We start from the raw sequence: 19,438 nt of genomic DNA, 5'->3' as shown, positions 1-19,438 counted from the left end.
GAGTGGGGGAGAGGATCGGGGTCGGGGGTCAGCAATTGGGGGGAGGGGGTCCGTGACCGTTGGGTGGTCGGTGCAGGTGGGCTTGTTGGGCCTGGGGGAAGCACTCCTGCTCCTCTGGGCCCACAACCTGTGCCTTTCTGGGCACCTACCTGTTAGTCTCGGGCCTTCTCGCCTCCTTACACGAGGTGTAAGACAGAAGGCCCCGGGACCCGGGGTTGAAATCAGGAAGTCCAGAAAAATGGAGGCCCAAAGCCTCCTTGAAAGGTTTCAAGGCCCGGCCTGCTCCCTGGGATTGGGTTGGTCGCCCGCCCCTCTTCCAACCCCAGTGAAAACCGGAAATGAGCGGGTTGGAAGCTGGCCTGAAATGGTGGCAATTTTTAATGTTAAAATGGAGCCCCACGAGTTCAAATCCCACCACGGGCAGTTTGAGAATTTGAATTCAGTTGAAAAAAATTTTGAAATGAAAAGCTGGTCTCAGTAAAAGTGACCATGAAACTGTCAGATTGACATAAAAACCCATCTGGTTCACTAAAGTCCCGTTAGGGAAGGAAACCTGCCGTCCTTACCCGGTCTGGGCCTATATGTGACTCCAGTCCCACACCAACGTGGTTGACTCCTAACTGCCCTCTGAAGTGGCCCAACAAACCCCTCAATTGAATCGAACCTGCTACAAAGATTCAAGAAGGCGGCTCACCACCACCGTCTCAGGGTCAACTAGAGAACGGCAATAAATGGCGGCCTCGCCAGCGATGCCCACATCCCAAGAATGAATAAAAAAGCAATGTTTTCTGCTGGTGATGCAGGTGAAGAATTCAGTTGCCATGTCTTCAGGGGATATATTTGCTCGAATTAAAGGCTATGACCCTTTTTTAATTGTTATTTTCAACCTGCAAACAAAATGGTGGACAGCCATTTTGTTTTCAATGGGAGATTTCACACAGTGTAATTCTATCAGCCGCTAAGAACGAGCTTTAGAGTTTTTAAGGTTGGCACCAATGTACGTCAGACACTGGGGAGAAATGAGAGGAAGTGAGCAGCACATTACAATCAACAGCTGCCTTAAAGTCCAGGGAGCTGTGGGGATCTACTGGCTTCCTGTAGAGCAGGAGATCTGATTCACAGGCAAGAGGTTCACTGGAACATAGGAACAGGAGGAGGCCATTCAGCCCCTCAAACCTGTCCCACCACTCAAATAGATCAGGGCTGATCTGTACCTCAACTCCATTTACCCGCCTTTGCTCCGTATCCCTCGATACCCAACAAAAATCCATCGATCTCAATCTTGAAAGCTCCAATTGTCCCCCAGCGTCTACAGTGTTTTGGGGGAGAGAGTTCCAGATTTCCGCTCCCCTTTGTGTGAAATGTTTCCTGACTTCACCCCTGAAAGACCGGCACGTTCTGTTAATGAGCCCATCGCCGCTGACTCAGTGAGGTGTTGCCTTTGCTTGGGGTGGGCTTGTTACTGCCGTTAACTCAAGAAATTCAACCTTCCCGTGTTTCCGGCAGCTGTCCCAATCCCTCGACCACCAATCCCAGAGAAGGGAATATTTGAGTCCACTAATTTTAAAATACAGAAACACTAATAAACAGGTCACCTTCCGGCAAGTTCTGGCAATGACGCTAAAAGCAGCCATCTCTTTTAACATGGGGAGGCTTCCTTGTCGGGGGTCTATGGGGTGGGAAACGGGGGTAAAAAGGAACAATTTTGTGGAGCTATGTCCTGCGCCCGAGGGCGACTGAAATATTCAGGTCGGGCAAAATTCAAGCATCCCTGGCGGCCGCCTAAAACAGGTGTTAACGAGGGGGCCTAACACCTGTTTAACGACCATTCCAGGTGTTCGGCACCGAGGACTGGCCTGGGCCGGGTGGGTCTTCTCTCTGACCCCTAACCACAGGTCATTAAAGGGGCTGCTGCAGGCCGCAGGCCGCCACCAGAGAGGTAAGTATCAAACCTCCCTAAACGTGGAGGGGCGGAGGGGGGAATCAGGAGGCTGCAGGCCACTATCGTCTCCCCTCCCCCGCTCGCTCCCTCCCCACCCCGGCTCACTCCCTCTACCCCTCCCCTCTCACCCCTCTCCCCACCCCCCCTCCCCACCCCCCTCTCGTCCCCCTCCCCATCCCCCTTTCCCCCCCCACCCCGGCTCACCACCCTCTACCCCTCCCCTCTCACCCCCCTCCCCATCCCCCTCTCCCCCCAACCCTGGCTCGCCCCCCTCCCCCATTCCAGGGACCTAACAGACGGTCGAAACCAATCCACTTCAAACCCCGAGCTGCGCCCAGACGCCCGACTGGTCTCTGGCTGCTCGCCTGAAGTAAGCAGCTGAAGCCTGGGGTGAATTTTGGATGAGCCTCGGGCCTCTGGCTTCTGGTAGAGTGCTCAGGAGCACACGGCCTATTTCAGGCTCGACAACGGGCCTAAACAAATATCGAGCCCTACGATTCTCAAGCAGCAAATGAGTCATTTGTAACTCGTAAGATTTACTGATCCAGCTGTGCAGTGCTGAACACCTCTGCTCAGTCCGCAAGTGTGACCCTGACCTGCCGGTCACTTGTCATTTTAATTCCCCGTCCCACTCCCACTCTGACCTCTCCGTCCTCGGCCTCTTACACTGTCCAATGAAGCTCAATGGAAGCTCGAGGAACAGCACCTCATCTTTCGATTAGGCACTTTACAATTTTCTGGACTCAACATTGATTTCAATATCTTCAGATTATAACCACTGCTCCCATTTTTTTTGGACAGCAGATGCTGGTAATGGTTCTGCTGTTGCCATTTACAGCTCCTCTAGACCCATCTTTTGATTCTTTACTTGTCCCATTCCCACCCTCCTCGCCTCGCACCATCATCCCTTTTGTCATTTAATCACTCCTGCCCTCCACCCTATCAGACACCTTCCCTTTCGTTCTTTCCTCCTCTCCCTCCCTCTTTTCCCGGCCCTCTGTACTTTGCTCAAACACTTTAACATCTTCCAGTTCTGACGATGGGTCATTGACCCGAAACGCTGACTCTGTGTCTCTCTCCACAGATGTTGCCTGACCTGCTGAGCTTCTCCAGCATTTTCTGTTTTTACTGCAGTGCACAATGTGTGTTACAAAACAGCTGGATGGCCGTGTTTGAAATGGCATCAATGGATAAAAAGGCCTTTGGGGCAGAATACTGAAGCAGATGTGTCTGACTGAATAAACTCTGCTGTAGGTTAAAATCAACCAAGAGCAAAAAAAAGAGCAGAATTCAGAGAAACTTAAAAAGGGCACAGGGAAAGGGCAGGGGAATGGGACTCAGTGAAAAGCTCGTTCAGAAAGCCAGCACAGGCATGATGGGCCAAATGGCCTCCTTCTGTGCTGTAAAATTCTACAACTCTGTGAAGTGGGATATTTAGATTTCTAAAAGGCATCCCATAAAGTTCCAGAGAAACCCAAGGATGTGGGAAGAAGAAATTGCAGAAACTCCACACGAGCCTCCTCCCTCCCTACTTCATCTCACCCTATCACCATATCCTTCTATTCCTTTCTCCCTCATGTTTTTATCCAGCTTCCCCTTAAATGCATCAACTATTCCCCTCAACTACTCCTTGTGGGAGCGAGTTCCACATTCTCACCACTCTCTGGGTAAAGAAATTTCTCCTGAATTCCCTATTGGATTTATTAGTGACTATCTTATATTTATGGCCCCCCAGTTCTGGTCTCCCCACAAGTGGAAACATTTTCTCTACGTCTACCCTATCAAACCCTTTCATAATCTTAAAGACCTCTATCAGGTCACCCCTCAGCCTTTTCTTTTCTAGAGAAAAGAGCCCCAGCCTGTTCAATCTCTCCTGATAGAAATAACCTCTCAGTTTAACCTCTCAGTTCTGGTATCAACGTAGCAAATCTTTTTTGTACCTTAATTGCCTCCATTTTGGAGACTAGAACTGTGCACAGTACTCTGCAAGTGTGGTTTTATACTTCAAACCAGACACTGAGACACAAGAGAGACATTCAAGAGGCAGAGCAGAGACGAGCCACAAGGCTGATTCCCAGTTATGAGGGAGGACTGAAGAGACTAGGGCTTGGTGGTCCAGTAGGGAGGAAGTCTTAGAGGTATGTGAGATATAAACTTTAAATTAAATTGTGAGAGTAGAACAGGAGAACACAGGGTCAAACTAATAAAGAGTGACTTTAGCACTGATATCAGAAAGTTTTTATTTACGCACAGACTGATCACGGTGTGCACTCCCAGGTCGAATAGCAGGAGCAAATCAACCAGGGATCATTGAAGAACCACTGAATCAGTGTTTGAAATCATGGAGGGTCTAGATAAAGTAAATAAAGAGAAACTGTTCCCATTGATGGAAGGGTCGAGAACCAGAGGACACAGATTTAAAGTGATTGGCAAAAGAACCAAAGGTGACATGAGGAAAAACTTTTTTACGCAGCGAGTGGTGATGATCTGGAATGCGCTGCCCGAGGGGGTGGTGGAGACAGATTCAATTGTGGCTTTCAAAAGGGAATTGGATAAATACTTGAAGGGAAAAAATTTGCAGGGCTACGGGGAAAGAGCGGGGGAGTGGGACTCGCTGGATTGCTCTCACAAAGAGCCGGCACAGGCTCGATGGGCCGAATGGCCTCCTTCTGTGCTGTAACCATTCCATGATTCTATGACTGTTCCAATGGCCAGACTGTAGGACCTCTCTGATTGGATGAATCAAGAAGGGCTGTATGGCCTTCCTCGTCTCTGACGATCTCGTCAAACGTAAGGCAGAATATTAATGTTTAAAGCCACTTCTAGAGTCGAAAGAGAAAAAAAAAAACCAGGTTAAAGTGGAGAGAGCTGGAACTGGGTCCACGGGCCATGGATTGGAAATAACGGTCAAGGGAATAGAGGCGTTTATATCATCGGAAAGTCTTTGCCAAGACCGTGTGCCGCCCAGGACGAGGTGACTCACTGCTCACAGGGCTGGTTGTGTCCAATTTTCTGAGGGCGCTTTATTTATATAATTATCACAAACTCCACGACAACTCCGAGCTTGCAGGCCGGGTAATGGGCAGAGGAAAGCTGGGGCCAGCTGGTCAGTTTTAAAGGAGGTCCATCCGGTTAAAGGTAAGTGGTTGTAAATTGCTTCTACTGTTTTTTTTCAAAAACGGGTACGAGATAGCTCGTCGGCCTTCGCTCGGGGGCTCGGGGGAGGGGGCGGGGGCCGGGCTGGAGACCCCGGAAAAAAAAAATCAAATGCGAGATAACTTGACGTGGAGGCACAAGAAGGGGTCTTGGATGGTGCAGCATCTCACCCCCAACATGGTGCGGGGGGGGGCTGTACCACCGATTGAGGTGGGCCGGAGCCGGATAGACTTGTACGATGATTCAGGGCACTCTCCCCAAAGGATGGCAGTGCTCCAGGCCTGTCAGTAGGCCTCAGCCAGCCTTAATGGTCTGAGCTGAACGTGGTGGTCGCCAACTACCAGGCTCTGCCCTCGGGGAAATCTGGGAATGGTTCTGTTCACTGTCAATGAAGTGCTCGAATACGGGCATCTTGCCCCCATTTTGTTAAGGGTGGAATTACACAGCACTGTGCCAAGCCGGGGTGGGGGGTAGGTCCAGCTTTACGGGTCTCCGTCTAATATTCCACTTCTACTGGACCGTGTTTGTGCCCATTTATGAGATGTAACTCCATTTAAGTTTCTCCAGTTAAATATTGGGAAGACCAAAGCCGCCACCTTCGGTCCCCACCACAAGCTCCGTTCCCTCACCACCGACTCCATCCCTCTCCCTGGCCACTGTCTCAGGTTGAACCAGACTCGTCTATTCCAAGGCTCTCCTGGCCGGCCTCCCATTCTCCACTCTCCATAAACTTCAGCTCGTCCAAACCTCTGCTGCCCCGTATCCTAACTCGCACCCAGTCCTGTTCACCCACCTCCCCTCGCTGACCTACGATGTCTCCCGGTCCCACAGCGTCTCAAATGTAAAGTTCTCATCCTCATGTTTAAATCCCTTTGTGGCCTCGCCCGTCCTTATCGCTGTAAACTCCTCCAGCCCTCCAACGCCCCCCCACCTCCGCCCACCTCACTCCACTCACTCTGGACTTCAATGAATTCCCACCCCCCCTTCGGCCCATCACTGGCGGCCATGCCATGCCTTCAGCTGCCTAGACCCGACGCTCTGGGATTCCCCTCATGCACCCCTCCGCCTCTCCGCCTCCCTCTCTTCCTTTAAGACGCTCCTTAAAACCCTTTTTGTCACCCCTTCTAATATCTCCTTTGTTGGTTCAGCGCCACCTGTGAAGAGCCTGGGGACATTTCTCTACGTTAAAGGCGCCATATAAATGCAAGTTATTGTTGTTGTAACAGAGACAAGACTCAGCATCACACCTGGGGAGGGGAGGGGTTGAGTTGGAGGCAGGGGGGAGGGGGTTTGATTTGAAACAACGGGAAAGACTCACAGGGCTGAGGTTGGCATCAGATGAGCTGCTGATTCAGTAAGAACGGAACTCACTGACAGCTCAGTGTCTGTCACATTGGCAGGGCTGCGGTTTCTGGCTGAAAGTGACACTTCTACCCTGGCTGCACGGACACTGCGTCTGCTCACACTCAAACAGGCCGGCAATAGTTGCAGGAGCGGGTCTGTTTTCTGAACACAGAATCGATCCACTCTCTGGTCGGCCCCTGTCTGACTCTGGGCTCCAATCTAGGCGCCAAGTGGAGGGTCCAGAGGGAGCGAGGGATGGAAAATCAGAGGGGACAGAAAACTCACCTAAAGCTCTTCTGTAATCCTGCTCACACCTGGTTATAGAGTGCACTCCTGCTCACACCTGGTTATAGAGACCACTCCTGCTCACACCTGGTTATAGAGACCACTCCTGCTCACACCTGGTTATAGAGTGCACTCCCGCTCACACCTGGTTATAGAGACCACTCCTGCTCACACCTGGTTATAGAGTGCACTCCCGCTCACACCTGGTTATGGAGTGCACTCCTGCTCACACCTGGTTATAGAGTGCACTCCCGCTCACACCTGGTTATGGAGTGCACTCCTGCTCACACCTGGTTATAGAGTGCACTCCTGCTCACACCTAGTTATAGAGTGCACTCCCGCTCACACCTGGTTATAGAGTGCACTCCTGCTCACACCTGGTTATAGAGTGCACTCCTGCTCACACCTAGTTATAGAGTGCACTCCTGCTCACACCTAGTTATAGAGTGCACTCCCGCTCACACCTGGTTATAGAGACCACTCCTGCTCACACCTGGTTATAGAGTGCACTCCCGCTCACACCTGGTTATGGAGTGCACTCCTGTTCACACCTGATTACAGTGTGCACTCCTGCTCACACCTGGTTATAGAGTGCACTCCTGCTCACACCTGGTTATAGAGTGCACTCCTGCTCACACCTGGTTATAGAGTGCACTCCCGCTCACACCTGGTTATAGAGACCACTCCTGCTCACACCTGGTTATAGAGTGCACTCCCGCTCACACCTGGTTATGGAGTGCACTCCTGTTCACACCTGATTACAGTGTGCACTCCCGCTCACACCTGGTTATGGAGTGCACTCCTGTTCACACCTGATTACAGTGTGCACTCCTGCTCACACCTGGTTATAGAGTGCACTCCTGCTCACACCTGGTTATAGAGTGCACTCCCGCTCACACCTGGTTATAGAGACCACTCCTGCTCACACCTGGTTATAGAGTGCACTCCCGCTCACACCTGGTTATGGAGTGCACTCCTGTTCACACCTGATTACAGTGTGCACTCCCGCTCACACCTGGTTATGGAGTGCACTCCTGTTCACACCTGATTACAGTGTGCACTCCTGCTCACACCTGGTTATAGAGTGCACTCCTGCTCACACCTGGTTATAGAGTGCACTCCTGTTCACACCTGATTACAGTGTGCACACCTGCTCACACCTGTTTTTGGAAAGCATTGAATGAGATCTGGAACTGGTGGTAATTCTCACTGGACCTGCCCGCTGGGAGAGTGATGGGACTGGGTCCCTGCTCGGTTTTTAAACTCCGCCCGGGGTTTATTTTCCACCAAAATGACCAGAAAGTAAAGTTGAGACTCGGTATAAATCGGGCAGCCAATCAGATCCCATCAGTCCACCGGCAGCCACATTAGGTTAAAACGATTGGCCAGCTTTACATTTACAACAACAGCTTGCATTTATATAGCGCCTTTAACATGGTGAAACCTCCTGAGGCGCTGGGATTTTACGGGGAGGCAGGGAGGGAGCGGGGGTGAGGGGGGAACACGGCGGCCCTGCCGAATTTAACGACACGACCTCATGTGAACTTTCCTTTCGCCGTTTCCCGTCCTGCTGCGGCCAGATTGAGAGGCTGGTGTCAGGGGTCACCAGCGGTAGAAGGAAGCAGTCGGGCACTGGAGAGGAGCTGGGGGAGAGGATCGCAGGGGGAGAGGATCGGGTAGGGGGGGGAGAGGATCGCGGAGGGGGAGGGTCGGACGATCGCGTGGGGGGGAGGGTCGGACGATCGCGGGGGGGGGGAGGGTCGGACAATCATGGGGGGTTTGCTTGAGGGGTCCGGGATGGGGGGCGGGGGAACACTCCCGCTCCTCCTGGCCCACGTGCAGAGCCGGAAAGTTATTTACCCGCTGGGTCCGGCCGTTTTCGCCTCCCTTCACCTGCCGGGTTTCCTGAGCCCCGGGGACCCGGCCCGCAGCCTCATTAACATATTATAATCACTGACCCGCCTCTCTGGAGCAGGTTACTCGCCCACCCCCCAAACCCGCACCCGGTTAATCCAGAAGTGGGTGCGTTCGCAGCGGGTTGGGGTCGAGTTTCAATTTTTAACAAATTAACCCCGCCCCCCGACCCTCTCCCGCCCGGCCTGGGGGGTTAAAATTGCCCCCAGTTTGTGTGATTGGGGGAAGGTTTAAGAAGAACTGCAGAAAACGCTCAATGTATTAAACTCATGTCCCATTAAAATCAACTGAGGCATTCGGACCGACAGGAATTTATGTCATTTTCAGATGTAAACTATGAAGTAGAATTCCATCACACTGACCTCGATTCTCCAACTGTTATTTGCTTGTCGATCAGTAGTTTCAGCCCATCGAGTGTCGCAGTGACTCACACACTGCAACAATAGAATTAAGTTTCTATAGAATCACAGAATGATACAGCGCAGGAAAAGGCCACTCGGCCCATCGTGCCTGTGCTGGCTCTGTGAAAGAACTGTCCAATTAGTCCCACTCCCCCGCTCTTTCCCCATAGCCCTGTGAATTTTTTCTCCTTCAAGTATTTATCCAATTCCCTTTTGAAAGTTATTTTTCCAAAACCTTTTTAAGTTTTCTGAACATTTTGGCAAGGTGATGGGACAGGGTCTAAAAGGCATTTCACTTACTTCAATACTTAATATTTTGCATTTGCTGTCAAGAAAATACAGGAATTTCTGATAATATTAGACCTGGTTCTGGGCCTGACATACCTTTAAAATAAAATGGATTTCATTTCAGATTAGAAGCTAATTCACACATGTCCCCGAGACTGACACACCCCAAGTACTGGAACAAAACTCTCCCCCATAAGGAGGGATTTCCAATAACAGGGAAAAAAACTCCATCTAATCACCTGAAAAGTTTTAGGATGTAACAATTTTAACTTTTTCCCTAGAATCTGTGAATCAGAATACAGAATCTCTGGACAAAATAGCATAGAGACACACCCGATTCTACTTAACCAACTTAAAATAAAAACACAAAGAACAAATACAGCAAGTCTGGATGTAGAAACAGGCTGATTATCTGTGGCAGTGAAGGTCGGTGAAGGACGGTGAAGGTCGGTGAAGGTCGGTGAAGGTCGGTGAAGGTCGGTGAAGGACGGTGAAGGTCGGTGAAGGACGATGAAGGACGGTGAAGGACGGTGAAGTTCAGTGAAGGATGGTGAAGGTCGGTGAAGGATGGTGAAGGTCGGTGAAGGACGGTGAAGGTCGGTGAAGGACGGTGAAGGATGGTGAGGGACGGTGAAGGACGGTGAAGGTCGGTGAAGGACGGTGAAGGTCGGTGAAGGATGGTGAAGGTCGGTGAAGGATGGTGAAGGTCGGTGAAGGACGGTGAAGGACGGTGAAGGTCGGTGAAGGATGGTGAGGGACGGTGAAGGACGGTGAAGGACGGTGAAGGTCGGTGAAGGACGGTGAAGGTCGGTGAAGGACGGTGAAGGACGGTGAAGGTCGGTGAAGGTCGGTGAAGGACGGTGAAGGTCGGTGAAGGACGGTGAAGGTCGGTGAAGGTCGGTGAAGGACGGTGAAGGTCGGTGAAGGACGGTGAAGGACGGTGAAGGACGGTGAAGGTCGGTGAAGGTCGGTGAAGGATGGTGAGGGACGGTGAAGGACGGTGAAGGACGGTGACGGTCGGTGAAGGACGGTGAAGGACGGTGAGGGACGGTGAAGGTCGGTGAAGGTCGGTGAAGGATGGTGAGGGACGGTGAAGGTCGGTGAAGGACGGTGAAGGACGGTGAAGGTCGGTGAAGGATGGTGAGGGACGGTGAAGGTCGGTGAAGGACGGTGAAGGACGGTGAGGGACGGTGAAGGTCGGTGAAGGACGGTGACGGTCGGTGAAGGACGGTGAAGGTCGGTGAAGGACGGTGAGGGACGGTGAAGGTCGGTGAAGGACGGTGAAGGACGGTGAAGGTCGGTGAAGGTCGGTGAAGGTCGGTGAAGGATGGTGAGGGACGGTGAAGGTCGGTGAAGGATGGTGAAGGACGGTGAAGGACGGTGAAGGACGGTGTTACTCACCTCTAACAGCTGAACTGCTCCTTCATGTTCCTTCTTAGCTGCAACTTGAGCCTGAATCAGAACAGATGAAAAAAAACATTATTCTAAAATTTATTAATAAACACCAACAAAGGAACAGGAGTGGGCCATTCAGCCCCTCGAGTCTGTCCCACTGTTCTAGTGGGTCATTGGCTAATCTGCACCTCAACTCCCACCTTTTCTCCACATGCTTTGAAATGGCAAATGTCACTCCCTTATTTAAGACAGGAGAGAGGGAGAAACCAGGTAACTACAGACCTGTCAGTTTAACATCAGTGATGGGGAAGTAAGTGGAATTTATCATCAGGGACAGCGTGACTGAGCACTTGGACAAATATCAGCTGATGAGGGAGAGGTGGTGTGTGACGGGTAGATCATGTCTGACTAATCTAGTGGAATATTTTGAGGAGGTCACTAACATGGCGGAAAGCATGTGGGAGTTTGAGGAGAGCAGCGTGATCCCAGGCAACCACATCTGTAGTAAGTGTCTGCAGCTCAAGGAACTTCAGCTCAGAGTTGTTGAGCTGGAGTCCGAGCTGCAGACATTGTGATGCATCCAGGAGGAGAGTTACCTGGACACTTTGATCCAGGAGGCAGTCATACCCCATTAGATTAGGTAGTAGTTTAGATTTGTTCAGTGGTCAGGGACAGGAGGGTGTGACTTCGAGTCAGGCAGGTATGGGGACCCAGGATCTAGTGATGGAGGAGCCTCAACCCTTGACCTTGTCCAACAGGGTACAAGGTACTCGCTACCTGTGTGGATGGGAGCAAAGGCTGCAGGGAGGATGGGCAACCTGACCACGGCACTGTGGTACAGGGGGCCATTCAAGTGGGGGGAGTACAAAGGAATGTGGTAGTGGTAGGGGACAGTATAGTCAGGGGGATAGACACTGTTCTGTGCAGCTGCGACAGAGAGTCTCGAAGGCTGTGTTGCCTGCCCGGTGCCAGGGTTAAGGGTATCTCCTCGTGGCTGGAAAAGAACTTAGAGCATGAGGGGGAGGATCCAGTTGTCGTGGTCCATGTAGGAACCAACGATATAGGTAGAACTAAGAATGTGGTCCTGCTGAGACAGTTTGAGGAGCTAAATTAAAAAGCAGAACCTCAAAAGGTAATAATCTCTGGATTGGCGAGTGGTGTTCCCAAGGGATCTGCACTGGGGCCTCAGCTTCTCACCAGATATATCGGTGACTTGGGAGAAGGAATAGAGAGTTGCATGTCTAAATTTGCAGATGACACTGAGTTAGGAGGCACAGTAAGTAGTGTTGATGGGAGCAGGAAGTTACAAAGGGACTTAGACTGACTAAGTAAGTGGGTAAATCTGTGGCCGATGGAGTTCAGTGTGGGGAAGTGTGAGGTCGTCCACTCTGGATCAGAGAAAGTCAAATCGTAATATTTTCTCAATGATCGGAGACTAGGAGGTGTGGAGGAGTGAAGGGATTTGGGTGTCCCAGGTACACAAATCACTAAAACCTAGAGGGCAGGTACAAAAAATAATCAAAAAGGCGAATGGAATGTTGGCCTTTATCTCAAGGGGGCTGGAATACAAAAGGGAGGAGGTGATGTTTCAGTTGTACAGAGCCTTGGTCAGACCTCATCTGGACACTGCGTTCAGTTCTGGGCACCGCACCTCAGGGAGGATATATTGGCCTTGGAGGGGGTGCAGCGTAGATTCACCAGAATGATACCGGGGCTAAAAGGGTTAAATTATGAGGACAGGTTGCACAGACTAGGCTTGTAACAGAACACTTGGAAGGCATTAACGGGATTGGACAAAGTCAGCATGGGTTTATGAAAGGGAAATCATGCTTAACAAATCTACTGGAGTTTTTTGAGGATGTAACTAGTAGAATAGATAGGGGAGAACCAGTGGATGTGGTGTATTTGGATTTTCAGAAGGCTTTTGATAAAGTCCCACACAAGAGGTTAGTGTGCAAAATTAAAGCACATGGGATTGAAGGGAATATACTGGCATGGATTGAGAATTGGTTGACAGACAGGAAACAGAGAGTAGGAATAAATGGGTCTTTTTCGGGGTGGCAGGCAGTGACTAGTGGGGTATCGCAGGGATCAGTGCTTGGGCCCCAGCTATTCACAATATATATCAATGATTTGGATGAGGGAAATAAATGTAACATTTCCAAGTTTGCAGACAACACAAAGCTGGGGTGGAATGTGAGCTGTGAGGAGGATGCAAAGAGGCTCCAATGTGATTTAGACAAGTTGGGTGAGTGGGCAAGAACATGGCCGATGCAGTATAACGTGGATAAATGTGAGGTTATCCACTTTGGTTGTAAAAACAGAAAGGCAGATTATTATCTGAATGGTGATAGATTGGGAAAAGGGGAGGTGCAACGAGACCTGAGTGTCCTTGTACACCAGTCGCTGAAAGCGAGCATTCAGGTGCAGCAAGCAGTTAGGAAGGCGAATGGTATGTTGGCCTTCATTGCAAGAGGATTTGAGTACAGGAGCAGGGATGTCTTACTGCAGTTATACAGGGCCTTGGTGAGACCACATCTGGAGTATTGTGTGCAGTTTTGGTCTCCTTATCTGAGGAAGGATGTCCTTGCCATGGAGGGAGTGCAACGAAGGTTTACCAGACTGATTCCTGGGATGGCAGGACTGACGTATGAGGAGAGATTGGGTCGACTAGGCCTATATTCACTAGAGTTTAGAAGGATGAGAGGTGATCTCATCGAAACATATAAAATTCTAACAGGACCAGACAGACAAGATGCAGGGAGGATGTTCCCGATGGCTGGGGAGTCCAGAACCAGGGGTCACAGTCTCAGGATACGGGGTATGACATTTAGAACTCAGATGAGGAGAAATTTCTTCACTCAGAGGGTGGTGAACCTGTGGAATTCTCTACCACAGAAGGCAGTGGAGGCCAAGTCATTAGATGTATTCAAGGAGATAGATATATTTCTTAATGCTAAAGGGATCAAGTGATATGGGGGAAATGGGAACAGGGTACTGAGTTAGACGATCAGCCATGATCATTTTGAAGGCGGAACAGGCCCAAAGGGCCGAATGGCCTACTCTTGCTCCTATTTTCTATGTTTCTGTGTATTCCCTTGAGTTTAGAAGGTTGAGGGGTGATCTAATCGAGATGTTTAAAATGCTTAAGTAATTAGATACAGAGAAACTATTTCTTCTGGCAGGGGAATCCAGAACAAGTGGACACTGTCGTGATCTTGTATCCGTTATCGTTGTTCAAAGTACAGGCATGGAATAGAAACGGTGGGATTGTAGAGAGCTTTCTGGAACATAGGAATTGCTGGACCAAAATGCCGTCTCCCATCCTGTGCTGTTGCCAAGTTGTAATCTCAGGACATTCATCAACAAGGCACCACGACAGAAAATCAATGCCATGAGTCCCATAAATATTTTAACTCTTTCTGTGCAAAAACAATCTACAATTTAATCGATAATTATTGCAGGAAACGGTTGAAATGCAACTAATGGAATTTAAAACAAAACCAATTGTTTTGTCAAAAACTGGAAGGTGATTTTCAATCCATCCAATCAAACTGTTGGAATTGCTCTGGGTCTCATATATCAGTCTATGATTCTATATATTTCAGTCAGGCAGCTTATGTGCAAGTTCAGATTGACCAGGAAAATGCTGCACACAAGTGGAAATAAAGAACCTTCATTTATTATCAGGATGAACGATGAGGGAACCTCAGTGGCCAGTTACAGGAGCACCAGGTAGGAAAGGGTCTCGGATGTTTTGTACCGAAGCCTCCTGTCAGCATCAATGTGGAAAACCATTAACTTGGTCATTTTGAGCCTTCCCGCCATTGTATACCGAGGGGCTGCAATCAGGGAAAAAACCCCCCCTGGGCAGAATGTAAAATTCAAATTGCTGTAATGTACCTGTAATGAATCTGTAATGTACCTGTAATGAATCTGTAATGTACCTGTAATGAATCTGTAATCAATAATCTGTATTGAGTGTAATGCAATGAGACACCCCAGAGTGTCATGAACCGTAATTATGTACAATGTGTTCATTGAACTGTACTTGATGTAATCTGCAAATTGTATCGTATTGTGTACGTTTGGAATGTGATATGACAACTGTTTTGCTGCAAATTTTATGAATGAAGTATATTTTTTATTTTTTTTTGGAAAAAAAAAGTTATGTAACAGAACAACCTTCTCATTTTCTTTCACCTGCCACCTGACAGTGTAATCCTTCCATGATTATGCCATAAAGGGTGTCATCATATAAATGACAGACAGAAGGGGGGCCATTCGGCCCATCATGCCTGCTGTTCAATTGGAGTTCTCTACTTTAATCCCATTCCTCTCCCCTTCTCCTTATATCCTTCTGTGCTCTTCCTTTTCAAATATTCGCTGAATTCCATCTTAAACGATGTTGTAGTCTCGATGGCTGCTTATGGTTTGTTCCTCTGTATCAACGTCACAATCTCACAATTTGCAAACAGCACTAGCAGCGCGCAATGCGTTGGCTGGCAGTGTCTCAGCTCGAGCTAAAACAGTGGGTTTTACATATTTTATGAATAGTTTAAGTTTCACTCTTGTCGCACTCCGAACCCTTTGGTTGTGTTACAGCTTGGTGACTCGCTGCTGACGCTATATTCACAAGACTTCACCCCTCCCACTGGATCCACAGGTGTGGACAGTCCTGTGTCACAGGAAGAACTTGAAAGAACACAATCCCAGTTACTTCCCAGTAATGGGGATCGATATATCTTTTCCTGGTCTATTTTTTGCTTCTTTCCACTCCCTTTTTGATCTCCCCGTGATAGACACCAGAATAGGGATGGACAACCCTCTCCCAACACTCAACCTGGCCAGTTTTGAGCCAACACCAACCTGCATTTATATAGCGCTTTTAACGTAGTGAAATGTCCCAAGGAGCTTCACAGGAGCGATTATCAAACAAAAAATGACACTGAACCAAAGAAGGAGATATTAGGACAGGTGATCAAAAGTCTGGTCAAAGAGGTATCTCAAAGGAGGAGAGAGAGGTAGAGAGGTGGAGAGGTTTAGGGAAGGAATTCCTGAGCTTAGGGTCTAGGCAGCTGAAGGCACGGCCGCCAATGGTGGAGTGAAGGGAGTGGGGGACACGCAAGAGGCCAGAGTTGGAGGAGCGCAGAGATCTCGGAGGGTTGTAGGGCTGGAGGAGGTTACAGAGAGAGGGATGTGGTGAGGCCATGGAGGGGTTTGAAAACCAGGAACGAGAATTTTAAATTTGAGGCGTTGTTGGACGCGGAGACAATGTAGGTCAGTGAGCACAGGGGGTGATGGGTGAACGGGACTTGGTGCAAAGAAAGACCAAAAAGTATCTTTGGGCAACAGATCCTTCTCCTTATGGGGAATATCCGATCGGCATCTGATGTCCTTCCCCGACGGTAGAATCAATGGAATTGCTCCCAGCTGCTGTAACCCTTTGCTCCTCCAGCTCACAGGTCTCAACATTTTTAAAAAGAAAATCATGTTTTCAATGTTCAGAAACGTAAGAAATCTCCCACAGGATAATCTTCATAGAAGCTGCTGATTTCCCACCCCCATCGAGCCTCGAGCCCCCCCGCCCCCGCTTACCTTCTGCAACACCTCAATCTCTTGCTGCTTTGTGTTGAGAACGACCAAGGCTTCCTCATGCTCCAATTCCAACTGTTGCCGTCGCCCTGCAGCTTCTCTCATATGCTGGAAGACAAGGGTCAAGGCAACATCAGTAGTAGCTCGCAGTTTGGATCAGAGTCGCACTGCGCTTATAGAGGGAGAGGGAGAGAGAGAGAGCCAGAGAGAGAGAGAGCAATCTGACCCCACCCACAACATGCCTAGCAATAGTTTGGCCTCGGCCCCTCCCTGTCTCTGTAACCTCCTCCAGCCCCACAACCCTCCGAGATCTCTGCGCTCCTCCAATTCTGGCCTCTTGCGCATCCCCGATTATAATCACTCCACCATTAAGCTGCCTGGGCCCTGAGCTCTGGAATTCCCTCCCTAAACCTCTCCGCCTCTCTCTCCTCCTTTAAGACGCTCCTTAAGACCTACCTCTTTGACCGAGCTTTTGGTCACCTGTCCTAATATCTCCTTATGTGGCTCGGTGTCAAATTTTGTTTGATAATCGCTCCTGTGAAGCGCCTTGGGACGTTTTACTAAGTTATATAAATGCAAGTTGTTGTTCACTTCATTACGGGAATAAAAGGTAACAGGTAGAGTTTAGGGAGCGAGAACAAACATCAAAGCTGGACACGTGGTGGACGATCCCGAGATCAGGAAAAATATATTCAACAGCCCAGAGAAGCTCAGTAATAAACAGCTGGTGAAGGGTCCTGTTTAACTGGAGTGTCAGGCTGTAATTACTGTCTCTTGTATTCATCACTTCCTACTCACAGTCTGGTTTTGTGAATTAGAAGCAAAGTAGATGGGCTATTTCAACAACACGGAACTTATGATATGGGCTTCAATTTGGTACTCCATTTTTGACGATGCTCGATATAGTTCAATGATTTTAAAATCTATTATAATCCAATTCATCAAATAATGGTGCAAATAGTGAGCTGGTAATTGTACCTTTAACAACAGTATTTCCTCTGAATTACATAGAAATTACAGCACAGAAACAGGCCATTCGGCCCAACTGGTCTATGCTGGTGTTTATGCTCCACACGAGCCTCCTCCCTCCCTACTTCATCTCACCCTATCACCATATCCTTCTATTCCTTTCTCCCTCATGTGTTTATCCAGCTTCCCCTTAAACGCACCTATGTTGTTCGCCTCAACTACTCCGTGTGGTAGCCTAACCAGAGTTTAGCCCCTTCCCTTGTTCTATTACAAACTTTCACTCTCTGTTACAAATAAATAGATTAGGAATCTTCCATTTACATTTTGCTCTCATCAGTATTACCTTAATGTCTCTGTCACACAGCGCTGGAGAGATACAAGAGTTAACCATTACCGATCCGAGAACACGTCAAATGGAATATAACCTCAGTTAATTCTGAAGTAAAACAATTTCATCTGGGTAGACTTTAGCAAAAAATAACCATCGTCAGGGGAACGCACTGCCCGAAAGGGCAGTGGAATCAGATTCAATAGTAACTTTCAAAAGGGAATTGGTTAAATACTTGAAAAGGAAAAATTTTGCAGGGCTATGGGGAAGGAGTGGGGGAGTGGGACTAATTGGACAGCTCTTTCAAAGAACCAGCACAGGCTCGAGGGGCCAAATGGCCTCCTTCTGTGATGTACAATTCTATGACTCAGCCTTGGCTCAGTGGGTAGTTGGCTTGGCTCCAGGTGTATGGTAGTCACAGTGTCAGCTGTGGCTCAGAGGGCAGCCCTCTCGCCTCTGAGTCAGAAGGTTTTGGGTGCGAGCCCCACTCCAGAGACTTAAGCCCATCATCCAGGCTGACGCTCCCAGTGCAGTGCTGAGGGAGTGCTGCACTGTCAGATGGTGCCGTCTTTCAGATGAGGCTGTAAACTGAGGCCTTGTCTGCCCTCTCAGGTGAATATAAAAGATCCCATGGCACTATTTGAAGAGCAGGGGAGTTTGTCCTGGTCAATATTTATCACTATCTGGTCATTTATCTCATCTGGGATCTTGCTGTGCACAAATTGTCTCCTGCATTACAACAGTGACTACACTTCAAAAGTACTTAATTGGCTGTAAAGCACTTTGGGACATCTGGAGTTTGTGAAAGGTGCTGTAGAATTGCAAGTTCTTTCTTATGAATAAAAGGCAATCACTGGTCTCAAAGCTGGTTATTGCTGAGGGGACTCCCGACAATGGGAATAATTGCTGTTAAGCTGTGAAAGCAATTAAAGGTTTCATTTCCTAATAACTAACTGAATGTTTCAAATGATCGTTCACCGTTGGTGTCACAATGTGAGGAAGCTCGCAGTGGTTGCGGTTAAAATAGATGTTTGTTGGCAACAGAATTTGCCTTTTAGAGTGTGACAAAATAGGGAAATTTCGTCCTTTACTTCACAGTTTTGAAATAGCTCGAGTTAAAATGGAAGCTGTTGTCCGTCAACAAGTTTCAAAATGGAGGACAGGAGATGGGTAGAGGGTTGCCAACTCTTGTTGGACATATTCCTGGAGGTTTCATCAACTGACCGCCTGCCTCCAACTGCCCCGCCCCCAAACTCCTGCCATTGGTCGCCCAACACATCAATCCTCACAACGCACTGCCTTCCGACGCCAATCGGAAAGCAAGGAATCTTCAGTCCCCGATTGGATGATTCTTGGCGGCCAGCCAAACAACCTTTCTTTCCTCATCTGCAATATTTTTGTAACCAACAAACAGAAGTGTTTGAAGAAAATGAAAAACACACAATTCCTTTCAATGCCCCTATGATTTTTCTCCAGGTTTGCTTACGACTGTGTCCTGGAGATTAATCTTTTAATTCCTGGAGACTCCAGGCCAATCCTGGAGGGTTGGCGGCCCTAGACGGTTGACAGACCTGGACGTTATTAACATTAGGTGGCTTGGCTCTCAGTGTATGGTGTTCACACCGTGGCTCAGTGGGCAGCACTCTCGCCTCTCACTCAAACGGTTGTGGGTTCAAGTCCCACTCCAGAGACTTGAGCGCAAAAACTCCCAGTGCAGTGCTGAGGGAGTGCTGCACTGTCGGAGGTGCCGTCTTTTGGATGAGACGCTAAACTGAGGCCTTGTCTTCCTTCTCAGGTGGATATAAAAGATCCCATGGCACT

The 19,438-nt window shown here is 49.0% G+C and overlaps 1 protein-coding gene across 1 annotated transcript in view; it reads right to left on the bottom strand.

The window, feature by feature from the left end:
• rimbp2b (RIMS binding protein 2b) overlaps positions 1 to 19,438 on the bottom strand; it is a 275,923-nt gene that overhangs the window by 86,624 nt on the left and 169,861 nt on the right. The window contains exons 5-6 of the mRNA XM_068006203.1: positions 16,324 to 16,428; positions 10,732 to 10,782 (exon numbers count right to left, since the gene is read on the bottom strand). Coding sequence (XP_067862304.1) covers positions 10,732 to 10,782; positions 16,324 to 16,425 — 153 coding nt within the window. The 5' untranslated portion in view covers positions 16,426 to 16,428. The remainder of the gene's footprint in view (positions 1 to 10,731; positions 10,783 to 16,323; positions 16,429 to 19,438) is intronic.

This window comes from Heptranchias perlo, chromosome 25 (genome assembly GCF_035084215.1).
Source record: "Heptranchias perlo isolate sHepPer1 chromosome 25, sHepPer1.hap1, whole genome shotgun sequence".
Lineage (NCBI taxonomy): Eukaryota > Metazoa > Chordata > Chondrichthyes > Hexanchiformes > Hexanchidae > Heptranchias > Heptranchias perlo.
This window is presented reverse-complemented; position numbering and strand designations above follow the sequence as displayed.